The sequence below is a fragment of the Diorhabda carinulata genome, chromosome 10 (assembly GCF_026250575.1).
Source record: "Diorhabda carinulata isolate Delta chromosome 10, icDioCari1.1, whole genome shotgun sequence".
Lineage (NCBI taxonomy): Eukaryota > Metazoa > Arthropoda > Insecta > Coleoptera > Chrysomelidae > Diorhabda > Diorhabda carinulata.
The window spans coordinates 2,577,068-2,600,473 of record NC_079469.1 but is presented as its reverse complement, the minus strand read 5'-3'; the positions used below and the strand labels follow the sequence as shown (position 1 = coordinate 2,600,473).

Genomic DNA, 23,406 nt, shown 5'->3' with positions numbered 1-23,406 from the left:
CCTGTTTATTTACAATATCAAATACTTTGTTTTGACGTGTTTTGATCCGTATTCTACGTTGTAATTATCGAAAACAATAAATATTATACGTAATTTAATGAATAAATACAAATAAAGTATAAACAAAAATCGGAACGTCTTTATACAAACTAGGCTCGTCATCCGATATATCGACATGGATTCTTAACAAGTGGTAGGTGAGCGAAATCAACCCCAGTTCGGTAACCATGGCGCATTGCTATAGCAATAACTTTCTCAGTCCTCTCTCAACCCCCCAATTATATCTGGATCTGGATGGGATGTGTACCTACCAGGTTTTATTTCGTTTAAGAAATAATCAGTTGAAATTTCCGAACGACTCATATTTTTTTTTAAAAGTTTATCGTAATTTAAGGGCTGTTTTTTTTTTCAACTTCCGATAGGCCATAAATAAAAGACACGTTCATATAAAATAATCATTTTATTACCGAAAAATTGGTACAATTTTCGAAATAATCACCGAAGAGTTCGAGACATTTGTTATATCTGTGGACAAGCTTTTCGATACGCTCTCTTATAGTGAATCTGCTGTTTTCTTCAACCATTCTATCAATCAACGACAGATTTGCGTCCTTGACCCCTATCATCATGCCCCACCATTACTCTGAAGTTTTTCCCATACACACAACTCATTCTCCGATGGATTTCTGCAGCAGTTTGGCCTTCAGTCTGTAGAAAATGAATCACACTTGGCGGGAACATCAATAATGTTTACGTGGCTGTAGCACAACGCCGACTGACGCCTGAATGTCAACAATGGCGGAGTGTGTAGTGCGAGACCGTAACGTCTGCACGGAGTGAGCGGAGGTTGAAAAATTAGAAGTTAGACCAATAAATTAGGTGCTTCTTCTATGCATTTGGTAACAGAAACTTCAAATTAAGTTGTGTTCACTTTGGTACCAAAAATTTGCTTTCATTTTCCATTCGCTGTTCTACGATTATCAGTCTTTCGTGAGATATTCAATACTAGAATCAAAATAACGGCCAGGAAATTCAAGTTTAAACAGTTTGAGTTCCAAAAATTGAGTTGGTTCCTGCTGGTTGCTTGAATTTAACAACATATTGTGAGATTTGAAAAAAAAATGTATTAAAAGTGAAAAGTGCGACTAACTATACAATCTGCTTCATGATAATGTCCATCAAAGCGGTTATTTGAACCCAAGTGCTTTGACCAACCTCCCTATAGTCCCGATTTAGCGATCAATGACCACCACATGCTCGATCGTTTATAGTAATTCCTGTTCTCTTGGAAATTTAGTCGCCTGCGTAAAAATTCTACAACATTGGCAACTTTCGTCACTTAAATTATAAGCCAGGCGTTCGAATTATTGGAAAATGGATCGACAAGAATTCGGATCTTCTAAAACGGACGAAAAATTAGACAAAATTCGTGACGAGCCTAATTTGTTCACTGCGAACCATGCTTTAAACGTGAATAAACAACCATCATTAAATCGAAAGCTCGAGCTCGTAAACCAGATGATTGAGCACTTTCCAACGTTCAACAACACTATTTTAAAACTTTAATGAATTGTATGTAACAAGTTTCGATGAAATCGTAAATGATCGAGAGGCAATGAACTGAATTTTCAAAATTTGCGTTTTTGTAAGCAATTTACTCGTTGTTTGAGGCAAGACGCTCAACAGGATGTGCTTGTAGATTGAGGAGCATCATCTCAATAACAACAAACAAACCAAAAAGAAAAAGAAAAATCAGGAGTTTGGTATACAAATAAAAATAAAAGATATTAAAGTTTGTGGTTAAAGAAACATTAAGAAGTTCACCAAAAAGTCAGTTAAACTTGCCACAAAATGATTGCAATCAAAAGATTATCATCCAGATCAATATCCAAGCAGCAATTAGAGCTCTGAGTTCCATAAATCCAAGATGAATGCCTAGCGTTAGACAAATTGCCTTTCAATGGGTTACAGGTTACATTGGAGTTGAAATAACAGACAGAATTGTTGAAGTAGCAGCGGATAAACCCTTCGTACGACCTAAACCCTTCTGTGAAATCACCTACAGTACAATAGGCACTATAAAAAGAGATAGATTAACAAAAAAAACTATGACTGGAATAATCTACTAGGATTTAGGCATGCAGAGCTACTCCTGGGAATTTATCACCAAATTGCAGTCTCAATGAACATCTGAAGATGCCGGGCTCTTGACGAATATTTGATTTGGATTCTTTCAACTTTCAACTAAGTGACCAGAGCAGCATTTGTGCCAGTATCAGAGAAGACACAGAGTTCCAGAAACTCAAGACTTCAAAGAAACCCATAGAATCTGCTACTTTAAACAATAACCGAAGATACTTTGAATCGCAGTACAAAATTATTTACTACACCTCGTACGTAAATTTTTGGATCTGTCCACTGAAATTCTACCGGAAAGTTAACTTCGTACCAGTTTGTGCCGTTCCTACGGTTTCCTTCACAAAAAAAAACTATCACATTATCCACAACTACTCCCCCAATGCAAGTACTGTGTGACTCACCCGCTATTATCTAACCAGGTGTAGGATAGTCAAACAGGTATCGATAGTAAAGTGGCTTGTTGTATATTTTCATTATATTCAATTCATATTCGGATATGCGACACTAAAAAGTTGATCTTCTATTATCTTTATACGAGGGTTGTCCATTAAATACAGTTCTCATCAATTGATCCAATGAAACGCGCAAATCATTTGTTTAAGCAGCATTTTTAACGATTAGAACACAAAATGGACACGATAATGATGTTACGGTTATAATTAGATTCCCCTAATATACGAACGTAGTTTATTGTAGACGTAGTAACTAATCGTGCTTTAAATACAGTTTTTCACATCATTGAAGTTGGAAACTACTTAAGGTAACCCCGAAAACAGTGAATCAAATGAATTTAATTGTGGAATTTGAGAAAGCAATCAATTCGATTTCAATTGGCAAGTGATTGTGCATTTTTTTCGCATCGTAAAATATTGATCCTTCAACTAATTCTGAGTGAATTCCTAAGTGAATAATCGTGCAACGAACTTAGTCCACAACAAGAATTTTACAGATTCTCAATGGTGCATCGTGATTTAAGTGTGTTTTTAATCATTAAATTATTAGGGTGGTACCTTCGTAAATGGTACAGGGTTTGTCCGCAAAGTAATTGGACTGATTTTCTTCCGCCGCGATTGTACTTCAGAGCGTGCGCGCACCGAATGGATTCGGTAGAGGGCGTTCCTAGCTAACGAGCGGATGGTCAGTTGTCTCCGAGCACCTGGAGAGTCAGGACAGGCATTTTCGCGCGACGTGTTTCTGTGAGTTGTGCAAGCCGAAAATGCAGCGTTCGTTAGAGCAGAGGTACGCGATTAAATTCTGTGTGAAACTCGGTAAATCTGCGACAAAGACGTTTGATATGATCAAGCAGGCTTACCCAGATGTTGCTTTAGCAAGAAGTGGTGTGTTTCGGTGGCACCAGGCCTTTTTTGGACGGCCGGGAAGAGGTCGCCGATGAAGACCGTGCTGGAAGACTTCGACAATGTGACTCGTGTGCGCAAAGTTTTGAACACAGACCGTCGACTAAGTATTCGTTTGATTGCCCAGATGTTAAATTTACCAAAATCTGTGGTTCATGACATTGTGACGGAGCATTTGAACATGCGCAAGGTGTGCGCGAAGATGGTCCCAAAAGTGCTCACTGACGACCTGACTAAGGCCGGCATTCCAACGCTTCCGCAGCCGCCCTACAGCCCAGATGTGGCCCCCCCGGACTTTTTTTTGTTTCCTCGCTTGAAAAGGCCGATGAAAGGCAAGCATTTCGAGACGACAGAGGGGATCCAAGCAGCATGCACCGCGGCTCTCAAGGCTATTCCGGAGAATGCCTTCCGTGACGCCTTCAATGCTTGGAAATCGCGCTGGCAGCGCTGCATCGACGCAGAAGGAGCCTATTTTGAAAGTTTTTAAAGAATTGTACGATTGGCTCAATAAATTTTTTTTAAATCGACTCAGTCCTATTACTTTCCGGACAAACCCTGTATACTAAGTATTAAAAAGACTGATTATAATTTTATACTTTGAAATTCTGTCACATAAAACTCTGGATTAACTAGATATTCATCTGGTTTGAATCGTTTTTAGTTGTTTCGTAATTTTGTGGTCGAAACTCCCTCACTAATTGAAAAAGCGTTCTAACCCCCATACTGCTCTTATTAGGGCAGGTGTACTATTCATTTCCATTCTCTTTTATACGCTTTGCATTTATTACTAAATTGCATAAGGGCTGTATTTCGACCCGTTACTTATTTGTTGATTGAAGCTAGACAAGTTTCGTGTCATTTTTTGGGTTTTGTAGTGTTAAATAATTATAATGAAAGGTTAGTGTTAATGCTATCTAAGGATTGAATTGAGAAAAAACAGCAGGTAACTTACAGTTTTTTGTATTTCTAAAAATAATTTCAATAGACAACACGAAGAACTGCATTTTCTCAGTTTTTGAAACTTCTACCTTTATCTATGTTCACACCAGTTCAATAAGGTATACGGGGACGCTCCTGGCCCAACAAAGATACTTTTTTTTTATAATTCGTCAAGCTACTAAAAATAATCATTAACTGCCGACATCATCTCTTCATTGATGGAAAACCTTTGACCACCGAGCCATTTTTTCAACTCTAAGAACAGAAAATAATCCGAGGGGGCTAAATCTAGGGAATAGGGTGCATGAAATAGCAATTCATACTTTAATTCAATGGCTTTGGCCATTGCAATAACCGACGTCATGATCTCGTCTGCAGATGGAACTATCTCTGCCTTCTTTGGATCAGATTCTTCCTTTTGAGTCCATTGTTTTATCCATGGTTATGAAACACCTATTTTTGTTCCATCGTGAGCGAACGCTTCCATCCAGTGGATTTTCTTCAACATTTCTGGAGTCGTCACCTCATTTGATCGACCAATGCGGTGCTGATCTTTACAGGTCGTAAACATTTAAACTCCGAGTAGAATCTACTCCAGCTTCTATATTAGTGGGTTCAAAGTCTTTCAAATAAAAATATTCTATAACAAAACGATGCCGAATTTCTTCCATGTTTACAAATTCACTGAACTCGTTCACCAAACAAAAACTAAACAACATGGCGTCTTCAAAGTTGAAACATTTGCTGTATAAATTATGTACTTTACGTACAGTGGTATTTTCCAAGCAACTACCGCCATCTGTAGGTCAGGGATCATCCTCGTAGTTCGTGGAGATCTAAACACGATTTTCCGCCATTTAACATATTTTTTTAATTTTTCTATAAAATTGCAAGTGAACTAAACTCGTTAACTTGGATTTCCTTACTAAATGGAAACACCTACAATAATAATTTCGTTGAAATTTGTCGGGAACAGATAACAAGATGAAATTTTTAACCTTTACACGGCTTTTGACCAGTCCAAACATTTTTCTATTATCCTGTACAGTTTTTTAGTTCTAAAAGAGCCATAAAACGCCGAAAACTTCTATTAGCTTAGGTACTTTTTAGAAAATATTCTGTAATAATGGCCCTACTAAGTTTTGAATTAGTAAATTGGAAAGGAATCAATCGAAAACTATCATTTGTTTCTGTATTTAACAAAAGTTTTTTATTGCAAAACAAGTTACCTTCAGATTGAGGTCGGGAAAGTTTTATACATCCCTCGTAAGTAATATACGAGGCCTGTCTATTAAATAACGAGACCGCGCGTGTGGAAACGGTTTGAAACGAACCTGTTTCTGCCTTTAGCTCTAAATTGTTATAAAATTTTGGGATATCAATATTGGGATAAACATATAAAATGGCGATTTTTTGTAATTTCTGAAATTTGCTACGAGTCTACGAGGTCTGGCTATTATATGACGAAACTACGCATCTAGAGGGCGCCTTAGACGGGTAGAGTTTACTATTATAGTATTTGTGCAGTGCTATAAATTGTTACAAGAGGCTACTCTATCTCGTGCGCGTGTTTTTGAGTGGTTTAAGCGCTTTAGTTTACGATTAGAAAGCACTGAAGATGACCAGCGCCTAAAACTGTTTTAACACCGGAAACAGTAACCAAAATCAACCAACCAAATTGAGCAGATCGTCGAATTAGCATCCGGATGATTTCCGAGGCTGTAAACGCCGATAAAGACGGTTATAAAAATTTTACACGAGGAACTACATATGACAAAAGTTTGCGAAGTTGGTGCCAAAAAAACTGACTTCTGATCAAAAGCTCTTGCGTCAAACGGTCTGTTTAGATTTCCTTGAAAGGTTAGAAAAAGATCTGCTTCGAAAGGGACCCGATTTGAGTCGATGGAAGCGGTAAAGTAAAAAACTGCAGAGCTCCTGAAGGTCCTCACCAAAGAAGACTTCCAGCACTGCTTTCATCAATGGAAAAAACGTATGGAAAGGTGTATGGCGAGAGGAGAGGGGGTATATTGAATGGGAGCATTCGAATGTAGAATAATTTTTATAATAAAACCCTTTTTCGTAACCAATCTCGTTATTTAATAACCAGACCTTTTATTTGTATAAAATATAAAAAAATTGTTTGCGCTATATTTAGATTGCATTTAAATGATGTACATTTTGATGCAGATAGAGAAATTTTTCTTGCGGGACTATTATCAATAATGGAGAGTCCAAAACATCGATCTCCACCATCGTCAAAATGATACAAAATGCAATCTACAGGAATCAAATTCGTGCTAACCATATTTTGGGATGCATTAAGTTTCAAATTAATTAACATATTCCTCAGATTTTTCGGGAAACTTCCCATATTTTCAAGTGTTTTTGAAAAATTTTTAATAAAGTTTTAATCATTACATTAATTAATTATAAAAATACTAGTTGTCGTACTATTTTAAACGTTATAAACAAAAATGAAATAACATCATAATACCCATATTTTCAATATATCAAAAATGTAGTTTTACATCAACAAGATTTTCTTCAACAAAGAAAAAAACATGTAACCCACTTCACTTTCTTCCTCCCTGACGTATTCGCCATACCTTGTTACGAATGCCTCCGCGAAATAAAAAAAAAAAATAAAAGCTCTGCCAATCTGGCGAGACCTTGACGCCATTGGTTGTTTCAGAGACCGACAGGAGTAGCCTTGGTGACGCAACCATGGCAACTACAGCTCGTTTCGTAGCAGGCGGAGGTAGCAGCAGCCCTCCTACTCCAGCGCCGGCTACTACACCCCCGGCTCAGCCTCAACAAACTCAGCTCATTGTTCTGCCAGCTAGTTTACATCAGGTAAGAGATTTCGATGTTATTGAGCCGTTGTGTTTCAGTGTATTGGGATCATTTTTTTTTCAAGTAAAAGGCAGGTTTTTATTGAAGTGTCAATTTTCAGAAGTGGGATTAACTAATTAGTGTAAGTATATACGCGATACAAATTGATTGAGTAGGATGAAATATCTGATTTCTTGTTTTTTATTATAGTTATTAATCGAACCATGTAATCTTATAGTAACTTGAACTTAATGAAATTTTTAACCACGTCACCAACTATTTCAATTCTTGTACATGTAATTTCATCTACGTACGATTTCTTGAAAATTATGTTTTATTTGAGGGAAAAGGTTTGTGAAATGAACGAAGAGAATTGAAGAGAGTAAGTCCATGTTCTCGGAAAATATTCTCTTGGATTTCCTGTCTAAGTAAGTCCATTTTCTGGGTGAATATTCTCTTGAATTTCCTGTCTAAGTAAGTCCATTTTCTGGGTGAATATTCTCTTGAACTTCTTGTCTAAGTAAGTCCATGTTCTCGGAAAATATTCTCTTGAATTTCCTGTCTAAGTAAGTCCATTTTCTGGGTGAATATTCTCTTGAATTTCCTGTCTAAGTAAGTCCATTTTCTCGGTGAATATTCTCTTGAACTTCTTGTCTAAGTAAGTCCATTTTCTGGGTGAATATTCTCTTGAATTTCCTGTCTAAGTAAGTCCATTTTCTGGGTGAATATTCTCTTGAACTTCTTGTCTAAGTAACTCCATTTTCTGGGTGAATATTCTCTTGAATTTCCTGTCTAAGTAAGTCCATTTTCTGGGTGAATATTCTCTTGAACTTCTTGTCTAAGTAAGTCCATGTTCTCGGAAAATATTCTCTTGAATTTCCTGTCTAAGTAAGTCCATTTTCTGGGTGAATATTCTCTTGAATTTCCTGTCTAAGTAAGTCCATTTTCTCGGTGAATATTCTCTTGAACTTCTTGTCTAAGTAAGTCCATTTTCTGGGTGAATATTCTCTTGAATTTCCTGTCTAAGTAAGTCCATTTTCTGGGTGAATATTCTCTTGAACTTCTTGTCTAAGTAACTCCATTTTCTGGGTGAATATTCTCTTGAATATCCTGTCTATGTAAGTCCATTTTCTTGGTGAATATTCTCTTGAACTTCTTGTCTAAGTAAGTCCATTTTCTGGGTGAATATTCTCTTGAACTTCTTGTCTAAGTAACTCCATTTTCTGGGTGAATATTCTCTTGAATATCCTGTCTATGTAAGTCCATTTTCTGGGTGAATATTCTCTTGAATATCCTGTCTATGTAAGTCCATTTTCTGGATGAATATTCTCTTGAATTTCCTGTCTAAGTAAGTCCATTTTCTGGGTGAATATTCTCTTGAATTTCCTGTCTAAGTAAGTCCATTTTCTGGGTGAATATTCTCTTGAACTTCTTGTCTAAGTAACTCCATTTTCTGGGTGAATATTCTCTTGAATATCCTGTCTATGTAAGTCCATTTTCTTGGTGAATATTCTCTTGAACTTCTTGTCTAAGTAAGTCCATTTTCTGGGTGAATATTCTCTTGAATTTCCTGTCTAAGTAAGTCCATTTTCTGGGTGAATATTCTCTTGAACTTCTTGTCTAAGTAACTCCATTTTCTGGGTGAATATTCTCTTGAATATCCTGTCTATGTAAGTCCATTTTCTGGGTGAATATTCTCTTGAACTTCTTGTCTAAGTAAGTCCATTTTCTGGGTGAATATTCTCTTGAATTTCCTGTCTAAGTAAGTCCATTTTCTCGGTGAATATTCTCTTGAACTTCTTGTCTAAGTAAGTCCATTTTCTGGGCGAATATTCTCTTGAATTTCCTGTCTAAGTAAGTCCATTTTCTGGGTGAATATTCTCTTGAACTTCTTGTCTAAGTAAGTCCATTTTCTCGGTGAATATTCTCTTGAACTTCTTGTCTAAGTAAGTCCATTTTCTGGGTGAATATTCTCTTGAATTTCCTGTCTAAGTAAGTCCATTTTCTGGGTGAATATTCTCTTGAACTTCTTGTCTAAGTAAGTCCATTTTCTGGGTGAATATTCTCTTGAATTTCCTGTCTAAGTAAGTCCATTTTCTGGGTGAATATTCTCTTGAACTTCTTGTCTAAGTAACACCATTTTCTGGGTGAATATTCTCTTGAATATCCTGTCTATGTAAGTCCATTTTCTTGGTGAATATTCTCTTGAACTTCTTGTCTAAGTAAGTCCATTTTCTGGGTGAATATTCTCTTGAATTTCCTGTCTAAGTAAGTCCATTTTCTGGGTGAATATTCTCTTGAACTTCTTGTCTAAGTAAGTCCATTTTCTGGGTAAATATTCTCTTGAATTTCCTGTCTTAGTAAGCCCTTTTTCTGGTTGAATATTCTCTTGAATTTCCTGTCTAAGTAAGTCCATTTTCTCGGTGAATATTCTCTTGAACTTCTTGTCTAAGTAAGTCCATTTTCTGGGTGAATATTCTCTTGAATATCCTGTCTATGTAAGTCCATTTTCTTGGTGAATATTCTCTTGAACTTCTTGTCTAAGTAAGTCCATTTTCTGGGTGAATATTCTCTTGAATTTCCTGTCTAAGTAAGTCCATTTTCTCGGTGAATATTCTCTTGAACTTCTTGTCTAAGTAACACCATTTTCTGGGTGAATATTCTCTTGAATATCCTGTCTATGTAAGTCCATTTTCTTGGTGAATATTCTCTTGAACTTCTTGTCTAAGTAAGTCCATTTTCTGGGTGAATATTCTCTTGAATTTCCTGTCTAAGTAAGTCCATTTTCTCGGTGAATATTCTCTTGAACTTCTTGTCTAAGTAAGTCCATTTTCTGGGTGAATATTCTCTTGAATTTCCTGTCTAAGTAAGTCCATTTTCTGGGTGAATATTCTCTTGAACTTCTTGTCTAAGTAAGTCCATTTTCTGGGTGAATATTCTCTTGAATTTCCTGTCTTAGTAAGCCCTTTTTCTGGTTGAATATTCTCTTGAATTTCCTGTCTAAGTAAGTCCATTTTCTCGGTGAATATTCTCTTGAACTTCTTGTCTTAGTAAGCCCTTTTTCTGGGTGAATATTCTCTTGAACTTCTTGTCTAAGTAAGTCCATTTTCTGGGTGAATATTCTCTTGAATTTCCTGTCTTAGTAAGCCCTTTTTCTGGGTGAATATTCTCTTGAATTTCCTGTCTAAGTAAGTCCATTTTCTGGGTGAATATTCTCTTGAACTTCTTGTCTAAGTAACTCCATTTTCTGGGTGAATATTCTCTTGAACTTCTTGTCTAAGTAAGCCCTTTTTCTGGGCATATATTCTCTTGAATGTCCTGTCTAAGTAAGTCCATTTTCTCGGTGAATATTCTCTTGAACTTCTTGTCTAAGTAAGTCCATTTTCTGGGTGAATATTCTCTTGAATTTCCTGTCTTAGTAAGCCCTTTTTCTGGGTGAATATTCTCTTGAATTTCCTGTCTAAGTAAGTCCATTTTCTCGGTGAATATTCTCTTGAACTTCTTGTCTAAGTAAGCCCTTTTTCTGGGCATATATTCTCTTGAATGTCCTGTCTAAGTAAGTCCATTTTCTGGGTGAATATTCTTTTGAGAATTTCCTGTCTAAGTAAGTCCATGTTTTGGGTGAATGTTAATTTTATTTGAAGCTGTGATATATCCATGTATGCCAGGGGCTTGGTCCAGAATGTTTTCTGGAATTTTTCTTTTATTTTCTAATGAACTTTCAACACATTCTTCGGCTGCACTGTTGAATTTCCATCCCTGTTGCTTTATTTATAGAATGTCCGCTCCTGACTCTGCCAGGAGAGACGTTGTCACATTTTTTATTATATCACACAAAAAATCTTTCGTGCTTATCAGCAGGAGGTCTATACTTTTTGAGGAGGTTAACAAGATTGACACCAGCAAAATTTGCAGCAGTGATCACAGATTTGCGAGAATAACGTGTGTTTTACTTTTTTCATCGGATCCAAAGGAGGCAAAAAACCATTCCATCTGCAGGCGAGGGTTTTTGCGATAAATCAAGCAAAATCGGACGCATTTGGATAAGGAGAAAGTCTTGTTTCATCAAGACAATGCACCAGCTCACTCATCCTTTATTTCACTTTCCAAATTTAAGTTTGAATTGCTACATCATGCACCTTATTCGCCAAATTTGGCTCGAAGGGTCAAAGATTTTTCAACAATGAAGGGGTGATATCGGCAGTTAATTTTTGAGTTTCCTCTGTTAGAACCATTCTCGTATTTCGCGATTTTAGTTTTCCCAAAGTAGAACCATCTTTAGCTTCATAATATCCTAATACGCTCCATCGCTTAATTCTTCAACGGACAATAGTATTCGTAATAATTCCATGATTTGTTAAATCTATATATTCAGATGCATTAAAATTAAGAGAAAGTACTTCGAAGCATTCTTCTAAGCCAAAGTTTCCTAGAGTCAGTTTCCATTGCTAAAAGTTTACAAAAAACTCTTTTCTTCGATCAATTGGATCAACGACATGTCTTTACTGTTTTTTGAGGTACCTGATGAATAGCTTCATCCTAGCAAGAAGGTTTCACTTTGATTGTAACCCAACAAATAATAAATTTTGCAAGAACATCAACAGTTCGATAAGGAGTTTCACACGAGACGTATAAACGTCAAATTCTATAACTAACGAGATTGGGCTTCTCTCCTTTTTGGTCCTCGACAATACTTGATACTGCTCGATAAACTACAAATGAGTAGTTTCGGGAGCATTTCCCAATCAATTTCTGGCAAGCCGTTTGCCCATTGGACAAAAAAATCCTCCAAGACTCATAGTTCTCAACTTTCAATTTTGATATTTTGGCTGTTGTATTCCAATGAATACTTAACCGTTTTCCTAGGTGTTGAATTGTTCTTACTAGTTAAAAAATTCAATTTTCGTTTGTCAAAACTACTATTTTCCTTTCTAACCATGGAATCTGAAAATTCCTCGGAAAATTCCCATGGTTCTTCTATAGGTAAATCGCCAGATATTAAGACATCGGACTATCAACTTGATGCTCTTCGACGATCATATCAGTGCTTTATATTTCAAATATTTTCTATTTAAATTTGTCTTCTTCTTCTTCTACTTCTTGGAGATCTATCGATCTGTTCATTCTGAAGCTGCCTCTGCATCTTTTCCTGAGAGGTGGATTGCCAACTATCTTTCCACCTTTTAGGTGGTCTCCCGGGAGGCCTTGAACCGGGCGGGTTGTTTTCTAGGACTATTCTCGTCTCGTCTTGTCTCGTCCATCCGTCTTACATGGTTGCACCACTGCCTCTTACGTTGTCTTCCCCATCTTACAATGTCTTGTATCGCGCACTGCTCTTTGACATCTGTATTTCTTACTCTGTGTTTTCATCTCGGCCACCTTCAGCATTTGTTTCGTCTTGTTGGTGTCCTCGCGGACTTCCGTGCCGTACGTCATGATGGGTCTGATACAAGTCTTGTTGTCTTGTATTTAAATTTGTAAAATCACTTGAGTGATAATTTCGTTTTGAGCATTGAATTTTACAAAATTCTCACCATTTAGAACACGATCGGTAAATGGCTAATTAAATTTGTGTTGCCGAAATTTACATGTAAATTGACCTTCTTATTGAGTATGTTTTGTGGTAAATCCGCACTACGGGAGTAAAACAAACGAACCGAGAAGATTTTCGGAGACCAAGGCAAACAATTAGGCCGTCTAAAAATAGAACACTTCAATTTTTTGGGTAATTTTTCGCTACAAATAGCAAGTATTTTCCAGAAATACATGAATAAAAAATGCACTGTTTGTATAACTATATTTCTCAGCAAATTCTGGAACGTCATCGTCCAATGTTGTATTTCCAGTTTCTACTAGTTATCATGATGATACTAGAGATTGATTTTTAAATATTGATAATAGAAATTTTGGAATTCCTAAAGTTTTTATCACGATTTTATCTGATTTCTTCATTTTGACACTGCGTTAAAAATATTTCTACGTAAACAATCACTTTTAACACTGTTGGCTGTCATTCAAAATGTCACTTCCAATGTCAGCTGTACGAAAATAGTTTTCACAATAATTATATTGTTTACTTTCATTTATTTATTTATTTAAAGTGCGTCACTGAATGTATGAAACCTCCTTATTGGTGATACCTTCTCCAAAATAATCGCCACATATACTAATTTCTATCCTACTTATCTTTCTTTGATTTATTTTCATTTTATAATAAAAAATCTGACGTTCTATTTCAAATTGACAATTACCAACTGTCAATAACGATAACCTTGATACAATTTATCCGAAATATTCCACCACAAAATAACCGTATTTGGATTATTATCAAAAAAAAAAAGATTCCTGAAGGATAACTCATGAAAATATTAAATATTGACGAATCACATTATACGTGGAAGAGAAAAATCGGCTCGGACGATACCCCATAAGACATAGCTGAGTTAATAAGCTTGGATACGTCATGAAAAGCTCCCGAAATCAAGAATAAGAGACGTCATCTACATGATATGTCCTTCAGAATTGTTTAAAAACGTTTTAAGACGTTTGATAAAAAGGACACTCCTGCAATCGCAAGTTACTGGCAAAAAAACTGAACACGAAGTTGTCCCGTGTCCCGAAAAGACATAGCTGAGTTAATTTGCTTGGAAACGTCATGAAAAGCTCCCGAAATCAAGAATAAGAGACGTCATCTACATGATATGTCCTTCAGAATTGTTTAAAAACGTTTTAAGACGTTTGATAAAAAGGACACTCCTGCAATCGCAAGTTACTGGCAAAAAAACTGAACACGAAGTTGTCCCGTGTCCCGAAAAGACATAGCTGAGTTAATTTGCTTGGAAACGTCATGAAAAGTTCCCGAAATCAAGAATAAGAGACGTCATCTACATGATATGTCCTTCAGAATTGTTTAAAAACGTTTTAAGACGTTTGATAAAAAGGACACTCCTGCAATCGCAAGTTACTGGCAAAAAAACTGAACACGAAGTTGTCCCGTGTCCCGAAAAGACATAGCTGAGTTAATTTGCTTGGAAACGTCATGAAAAGTTCCCGAAATCAAGAATAAGAGACGTCATCTACATGATATGTCCTTCAGAATTGTTTAAAAACGTTTCTGATTCATACAAAACGTTTTAGGGAATTTGAAAAAAGGAAGGTTATGCTGCCGCACACTGTAGAATCTAAAGTAGGCCCTAGACTATCTGTTCAAATGCTCGAGCAAATTGATTGTATCAAGCTTGATTGATAGTTTAAAAACCCGTTTTGAAGCTTGAAGCATTGACGGTGATTGACTAAAAACCACCATCTCTTTTTCTTTTTGTGGTTTCTCCCCTTCGCAGCAACCAATGTTAATGCCAGGAAGCCCAAATCTCCAGGCACCTCCATTTCTCAGCTTCGACAGACAGTTTTGATCAAAATATTGAAGTTCGCTTGAAGCGCCCATCAATCGGAGCCTCAAGCATTTGATCAAGCCACTTTATGGTGTAGAAACTCGTTAAGATTAGAAAGGCCTCAATTGCCAGGGCTATTCAGCTCATTTTTTAGAGACTTTATGTTTTCACTTCTTGGAAATTTAAACACTGTCTTCTAGAGGGGTTTCTTCTCGGATAGTTGATAGTTTAAATTTCCTTTTGACGAGTAAAATGTTCTAAATGTTGAGAACTACTTTTGTATTATTTAACTTTCAATAGGCTGCAGAATCTTGAAGTTAGTTTTGACATTAATCCATTAAGATGTCTTTTTCGGTTAAAGTAGCACAAAAACTGCAGATAATGAAACTCAAACTTGTCAATTTACAAATGGATTGAAAAATGTCATGTTCCGCTGACATTTGGTGGAATGTTTAGTACGGATCCAAAATTCACACAAGTTACCTGATAAACAAACGAATTTTTCTAAAATCAATAATCAAATGTCAGATAATTTGTTGTTGAAAAAAAGCGTTGCCCTTAGTGCCCCGCGAAGGAAAATATATCAACGATTCATAAGTAACTAACGAAGATGATGATGGAAAAATTGATGGTGAGTTTTCATACACGAAATTTAAGTAAAATTTGTGACAAAAAATAATGAATAATAATAAAATATAAATGGATATTGACGTTGCTTGAAATAGAATATTTTGAAGTTATGAACTATTACTCTGTATATTAACTTGAAGTTATGAATATTTAGTTGTCTTAACCTTCCCTAGTTGTTCCTAACTAGAACTGTCTTCTTCTAATAGCGTTATTTTAGAAGATTGACTGCGTCTTCTGTACCTTTTACCTACCACCTTTTCCAAAGTCTTCTAATGAGTCAAATCCCTTCAAAGACTTTTTCCCAGCATACTTTGTTAAACCATTGACACTGAAGTTGAGATAAACACATAAAAACAAATATTTTTAATTGGATATGGTTTTATTTTTATCCAAAATCTTCTCCATTAAGATCAGTACATTTTTGCACCAATTCTTAAAGCAATTTTCCCATTTCCCAATTTTCCCACCTCCAAAACGTGAGATTTCAACGTATCAACCGCTCCTCCAGGTGTATTTTTGATCTGCGGGAATAAGAATTTATCATTTGGTGCCAAACATTCGATGTTTCGACTGTTCAAAAACGTTTTTGTTTGAATTGATGAGTGAGAGCTCGAATTGTCAGCAAACAGATGCTGATGTACAATTCGGAACTGACAGTTCTACGTTGCTATAATGGAAAGTTGGCGACATGTTCAGTTATTCCGAAACCATTTGCTTCGAAGTTCTTCGCGCACCAACAACTTTTGTTTGGATTTGGCTCGTCTTGAAAGAGACCAAAAGTTCATGCAGTAATGAATGTATGCGAGTAGAATTAATCTTACGAAATGTCACGTGAATATCATTTTACTCGCAGCAACGACGTTTTTTGGCGATTTTGGACAATATCCACGAGTGCTTCATCACTAAAAGTCGAAACCAGTCGAAAGTCGATAAAAAACGTCAAACTTTTCGATGTCAACGTCAAATTTGACATATTAACGTCAGTGTTGTCATATCTCAAAAGTAACAACCTTCATATCTTTCTCCCTTCCTTCCAAAGTGTCATTTTTTGTCTCTAAATTGGTTGATTCTTCTTCTATATTCAAACAAATGGATGCTGGACTTAATTAGCATTCCGAAATTGTTTATATTAACATAAAGTTGATTTTTGTAAATCGAATCATAGGCTTGCATGAAATCCACGATTATTTAATGAATATACCACCGTACCTTTCTCGAAACTTCTTTAATTTGATCTATAATGGATCTATTTGGTCTGAATAACGTTTGGTAATCAGCAACGAATTCTTCGGTATTTGGAAGTAATTTTTCACTCAAGATTTACATATACCGTGATGGTTTGTGTATGATAACATCTTATGGCGTTTTCTTTTCAATTTAATTCACGTTTTGGATTCGATTTTTTAATTTTTTTTCTCGAATTTTCTCAACTTTCCAGACCGCAACCGGTACCATAGTCAACGGTGTGCCGGTTATAGACGTTTCCGCGTTGGAGCAAGCTGCCGATTCGAGTAACGAAAGCAGTGCTACTGCCGAACAACCGACCGAGAACCACGATTCCGATCCGCTTGCGACCACGTCCCCTCATTTCATAACTGTTACAGGTAAGTCGACAAAAAAGAATTTTTAAAAACTTTACAAAACTCCTCTAACTCTTATAACCGTTATTTCGGTGTAATAACTAAAATAGGAGGCGGTCGCATGCGTACTTGTTAAGTTTGTGCAACTTTGGTCACGCGTGAAGATTACGATTAGATAAAACAACAGAAATACGTTAATTCAATCATCAGATGAAAGGGAAAGGTCTCGATGTAAATTTTGTTATTCCTTAACGATGCTCGACTTTAAAATTGTGAAATACCTTCTCCAGATATCGTTTTCTAACATTTTCATCTCTTTGGAACGCTCAATTAAGCTTTGCAAGGTTGTCGTTTCGTCTCAGACCTGTACGTTCGAGATGTGGTTCATAACAAACCGAAAACATTCTACTAGAAAGAAAATTCATAATAAAAAGACGTAGCGTGGTCCGTGAGTTCTTAGACTAATATTGAAAGAAAGTTCAGACCAGATGAAGGGTGTATGGTGGGTGTTTAATCTCTGTGAAGCCACATTGGGGTGCAGTAGCCTCAGAAAGCGAAGCAGTGTGGACTGTGGCCAGTTTTGACGCAACTAAGTCAGAGTATTCACGGTTGTATTCGATTCCTTAAAGTCTATCAAAAGGATAACCTCGCAGTTCCCTTTTTTGGTGCCTTCCGTGACCTTTGCTTCTTTTGGATGTCGGATCATGGTAAAAGACAATGGACCTCGCGGCAACATGAAGATTCTTGCGAACGCACTCACTTTATGAGGCCAAGACCCCATGGACAGCATTGCCGTCTTGGACATCGATATTGCTTGTTCCGTTCCTCTGCTATAATTATTTCCTTGGCGCTACTTCCTTTTTGTTTAATTTTTTATGATGCCAAGTTGGAGTGAACAACGTACTGGTATGAAATTTGATTTCCTACTTGGTAAAAACGCCGTGGAAATTGTTTTAACTTTGTAAGCAGGTTACCAAGATGAAGCTACGGGAAAAAATCCAATGTTTACACAATTTAAAAATGGCCACGTGTCGATTGATAACAAACTTCGTACTATTCGAAAATTTCGTGATGTTAAGAAGCTTGCGCGAGAATGTTTTCAAAAAAAAATCAATTTGTGGCAGACAGGGGGCTGATTATTTCGTAATGAAAATGTCCTTGCACACGCGGATGTTTTTTTGGATAAAAATGGCATGATCGCGCCGCTTTACACGCCTGATACGACTCCGTGTGAATTTTTCTTATTTTCACGCTTTGAAGGATACCGATTCAACAACATTTAAGAGATCGAAGAAAAAACGTGAAGCGGGGTAAATGTATCAGTTATAATGCACAATATTTTGAAAGGGTTCGATTCTCCCTCGTATACACAAGCTAGTAATATAAATTTTTTGATTTACACTCGTAATATCGATAATTATGATTTTTTTTTGAAGATTTACTATCAAAATCGACATCTGTTTACAAAACGATTTAAAATCAATTTTTTCGTTTTTTAGAAACTATAAATAGGTACTAAATCCGTAGATTAGGGTGGATGTGCGAACTTAAATAATCGATTTTTGTTTTATAAACGTTCTCCTAGAACCGTCGATGATATTTTTAAACTTGACCATTAACACCATGACACAAATACAATTACGCCAACTGACGCGCGTTTCTACCAATAAATTATCGTCTTCAGAGCCCTCAAAAATCTCATTTCTGGCACTTCTGCTTTGCATGCGTATTTGAAAATGTAGTTATTGTTACTAATATTAGACTATTGATATTTTTAATGCTTTCCACCAGAAGCAGCGACTAGGTCTTACACTTCTTTAACACCTTTACAAACCACCGTAGGTAAGAGCACCCTATATTTTAGTTTGGTAGTTATTAAATCCATAATATACATACTCCTATATTACTAAAAGTATATTTTTCCCGTAAACACACGTTCGATAATAATTTAATGCTATAAAAATTATATTTCGGTCAAAAACGAATGATGTAGATGGCACGCGTGTACTTGGCGATTAGATTATGTGTTAACTGTGTCCGTTATTAATATTCAATTTACAAATTCTTACATTTGCGCCGACGCTGACGCCTTAAACAATTTACGAAGTGTGATTCATGATCGCGAACGCTCGCGATCAAGTTCGCGCTGGGATATGGCCAATTTTTATGTTCGACGCTCGCGCTCCAGGTCCTATGACCACGATTACAGTGTTAGTGTCGTCTAAAGAGGAATCAGGAGGAAGAGACGCGAGTAAAAACATTCGTGAATTCCGCTTATCGCTCGAAACGGATGAGCATTCCAGCGCGAAGTGCGATTTTCCTCCAGTATAACGCGTGCTATCATACCGCGCGTCTTACGCTCGATGCGATATCAAAATTGGGGTGTCTGTCCTCTGAGACTACTACGTGTTTGGACCACTGAAAGAAGCCTTTGGAGGTCAAAAATTCAACACCGACGACGAGGTAAAGGAGTGCGGACATGGCTGTTCGAGTTGTCCAAGGAATTCTTCGATAACGGTATCAAAAAGCTTCCGGGAAGGTGGCGGTACATCGCATATTAACTAAAATTTTGGACATGGGAAAGCTTTGCACAAGATGGATGCCGCATTTGCTCGCAATGGAACAAAAACAGCGTCGTGAGGATGTTTCCATCGAGTGTTGGACAATGTTTCATAACCATGGATGAAACGTGGGTCCATCACTTCATACCCCAAACAAAAGAACGGACTGAAAAGGGAGAACCAGCTGACATGAACCGTTTCGTTTGCGGGCAAGTTCATGGCGTCGGTTTTTTGGGATTTGTGTGGGGTAATTTTCATTAACTATCTTAAAAAAGGAAAAAGTATCAACGACGAGTATAATGCAACGTTTGAGCGAAGAAATCAAGTAAAATCGGCCGCATTTTGATAAGAAGAAAATGTAGTTTCGTCAAAACAATGCACCAACTCACATATCCGTTATTGCAATAATCAAAATTTATTAATTAAACTTTGTGTGTGCTAATTCATGCACCCTATTCGCCAGATTTAGCCCCCTCGGATTATTTTCTATTCCCAGACTTGAAAAAATGGCTCGGTGATCAAAGAGATGTTGTCGGCAGTTTTGAGGAGATTAACGATTCTTATTATAAAAGGTATCGAACTTATTGGATTTCGCGGGGAAAAGTCTATGGGTCTAATACGTAAAATTGATATATATTTTTTCCAAAATTCATGTTTTTTGTTGGGCCAGGTACTTTTGAAAGCACCCTCGTACATAACAGCTATTTTGCTTTTCTTTTGGTGACGAAACAATGTTTTCATAAATAAATCAACGGTAGATTGTTCAAACTATCCCCAGCAATTTATAGAAAATAACCTTCTATATTGAGGACACCCGGTACATTGAATCATGCACCTATACTTATGTACAAGTCTATTTACAACTTTTTTTATTATTCACAGTATTCTAATTAAACCAAAAAGACCCGAAGAAGTCTACGAAACTCTAAATTTTTCATTTAGATTTTATTCAATTCATAGAAAATAACCTTTTATATTGAGGACACCCGGTACATTGAATCACGTACCTATACTTATGTACAAGTCTATGTACAACTTTTTTTATTATACACAGTATTCTAATTAAACCAAAAAGACCCGAAGAAGTCTACGAAACTCTAAATTTTTCATTTAGATTTTATTCAATTCATAGAAAATAACCTTTTATATTGAGGACACCCGGTACATTGAATCACGCACCTATACTTATGTACAAGTCTATTTACAACTTTTTTTATTATACACAGTATTCTAATTAAACCAAAAAGACCCGAAGAAGTCTACGAAACTCTAAATTTTCCATTTAGATTTTATTCAATTCATAGAAAATAACCTTTTATATTGAGGACACCCGGTACATTGAATCACGCACCTATACTTATGTACAAGTCTATTTACAACTTTTTTTATTATACACAGTATTCTAATTAAACCAAAAAGACCCGAAGAAGTCTACGAAACTCTAAATTTTTCATTTAGATTTTATTCAATTCATAGAAAATAACCTTTTATATTGAGGACACCCGGTACATTGAATCACGTACCTATACTTATGTACAAGTCTATGTACAACTTTTTTTATTATACACAGTATTCTAATTAAACCAAAAAGACCCGAAGAAGTCTACGAAACTCTAAATTTTTCATTTAGATTTTATTCAATTCATAGAAAATAACCTTTTATATTGAGGACACCCGGTACATTGAATCACGCACCTATACTTATGTACAAGTCTATTTACAACTTTTTTTATTATACACAGTATTCTAATTAAACCAAAAAGACCCGAAGAAGTCTACGAAACTCTAAATTTTCCATTTAGATTTTATTCAATTCATAGAAAATAACCTTTTATATTGAGGACACCCGGTACATTGAATCACGCACCTATACTTATGTACAAGTCTATTTACAACTTTTTTTATTATACACAGTATTCTAATTAAACCAAAAAGACCCGAAGAAGTCTACGAAACTCTAAATTTTTCATTTAGATTTTATTCAATTTCTTTAATTTTCCAACGGACTATATAATTTGATATGCTAGCTTCCAGCTGCATTCTATCAACATAACAATACAACTACCTGATTCCACCTACTGTAATATATACGTTAATTAGAGGATTTTCATTAGATATCAGCTCAATTCGGGCATATCGGATGCATCATCCCTTCATTTAAGCATCAACGACCCCCGTGCTTTGACGGATGATACACATTGTAGATACGTTCACCTGATTGGACACGCGACTGACACGCGTCACCTGTGTAGATCGGATTATAGGTGAATCATGTTTTTAGCGTTTCTTATTAGAAGATGTTTAAGAGTGACCCCAGTGGCGTCTTCATTTTTTTTACGAATAATTTTTATTTATTAAATCAATTTGATATTTTTGTATTGAATATGTTGTTATGTTAAACGAGTATGCTTAGCGCAAGCGCGTCCGCCATGTTAAAATGAAGACAATCTGAACACTAAATATGACTGGACAATAAGCAGTTAAATGAAAAATTGCACAAAGTACTTACAGTTTTCTCTTGTAACCACTCAAACATAAGCGATGTCCTTTTGAAGCACAGTTTACTAACAAATTTTTTGCTAGATTGCTACTCAGAGTTGTTTAGGGAAAAAACACTTGCCTAACTCAAAATTTAATAAGAGCAGAAATAATTAATTTCTTCAAAATATAAGTCATAATCGTTAAAACCGTAAGCTAGAAAAACCCATTTTATCTATTAAAACCGAAAAACTTTATTAAATTCGTAATCCGAAGTTGTTGAAAAAATGGGAGCCATGAATTTTGTACACTTCTTAACGTATAGATTCAACATTTATTATTCGAAAATAATCCTTACGGTATCGAGATAAAGATACGTAAATTGAATCACCGGCACACGTCGACGCAAGCGAAACTCGACCTGAAGACCATGTGCGAACTTAAAATGCACTTGTTTGATTTCATCCTATATTTTTATTTTATTTGCACTAATTTAGGCGCCAGTATAAGTTTTATATTAAATGATGAATTGTTATCTGTTACTTGTTTTATTGCTACTTTCTTTATAAAACTAAGCGCTGCGAATAAATTTGTAAATAATGTTCACGAAAAACATGTCGGAAGTTGGGGCATGCGCCGAAAAATTTTCCAACTATGACAAGAAATATTTTAAACTCATCACGTTATTTTTTTTCTAATTTTCACTTTTATAATTAAAAATAAACGAAATTTATTTCTTAAAATTGAAAAGAATCAAACTAAAATTATTTTCGTTATACATTTATCATTCGCGCGTATTTCCCTATTGGCCATCTCAATATGGCGGCGTAACCATGATTTAAATACTACTTTAAATCTGTCACTGTTTCATTTCGTTTATTTTCTCCGCCACTGTGTCACTGTCACTTTTTTCCGCTTCCCCAAACCTGATAAATCTCTATTTTTCGCGTAACTCTTTGTGATATTAAATCTAGTATTGTATATTTCGGATATATATGTCGTAACAGGTAGGGGAAAAATGAGTTTGTATATATTGTGATCAAATTATGAACACTCGACTTGATCCTTATCGTTCTTTAGTGTCGGCGGGGCTTCATCAGTTTCGGTTACATACGATACGATTATTTGACGATATTTGTAGTGTTTGTCATTTAAAAGTGTAGTTCGAAATCGGATGGTGATAAGTCTAGAACAGTATGTTCGCGAGTGGGTATTGGAACTCTGTATCTAAATGTCCAACGGTAAAAAGTAGGGATACAATATTTAATTTTTTATATGTAAATAATGTTTTGATTTAATATGATTAGTTACAGCAGATATTTTTTTCAAATCATAATGGTAAGGGTTTAAAATAAAATAGAAACTATTAGATTTTTTTTGTCAAAATGGTTTAGATTATTTTTGTCGAAAGTTGTTAGTTTTTTCGAATTTTTAACTTGTTTTCTATGTATTTCTACTCAACCATCTCACGTTTAAACTAATATTTCCAAATTTTTTTAGC

The 23,406-nt window shown here is 35.8% G+C and overlaps 1 protein-coding gene across 9 annotated transcripts in view; it reads left to right on the top strand.

The window, feature by feature from the left end:
* LOC130899042 (transcription factor RFX3) overlaps positions 1-23,406 on the top strand; it is a 41,779-nt gene that overhangs the window by 5,591 nt on the left and 12,782 nt on the right. For 5 of the 9 annotated variants that reach the window (XM_057808716.1, XM_057808712.1, XM_057808715.1 and 2 more), the window contains exons 2-3: positions 7,126-7,286; positions 16,725-16,890. In XM_057808716.1, coding sequence (XP_057664699.1) covers positions 7,158-7,286; positions 16,725-16,890 — 295 coding nt within the window. In that variant the 5' untranslated portion in view covers positions 7,126-7,157. Of the gene's footprint in view, positions 1-7,125; positions 7,287-15,147; positions 15,288-16,724; positions 16,891-22,701; positions 23,154-23,406 lie in introns of those variants that run through there. The other 4 variants (XM_057808719.1, XM_057808717.1, XM_057808713.1 and 1 more) reach the window with 3 other exon arrangements.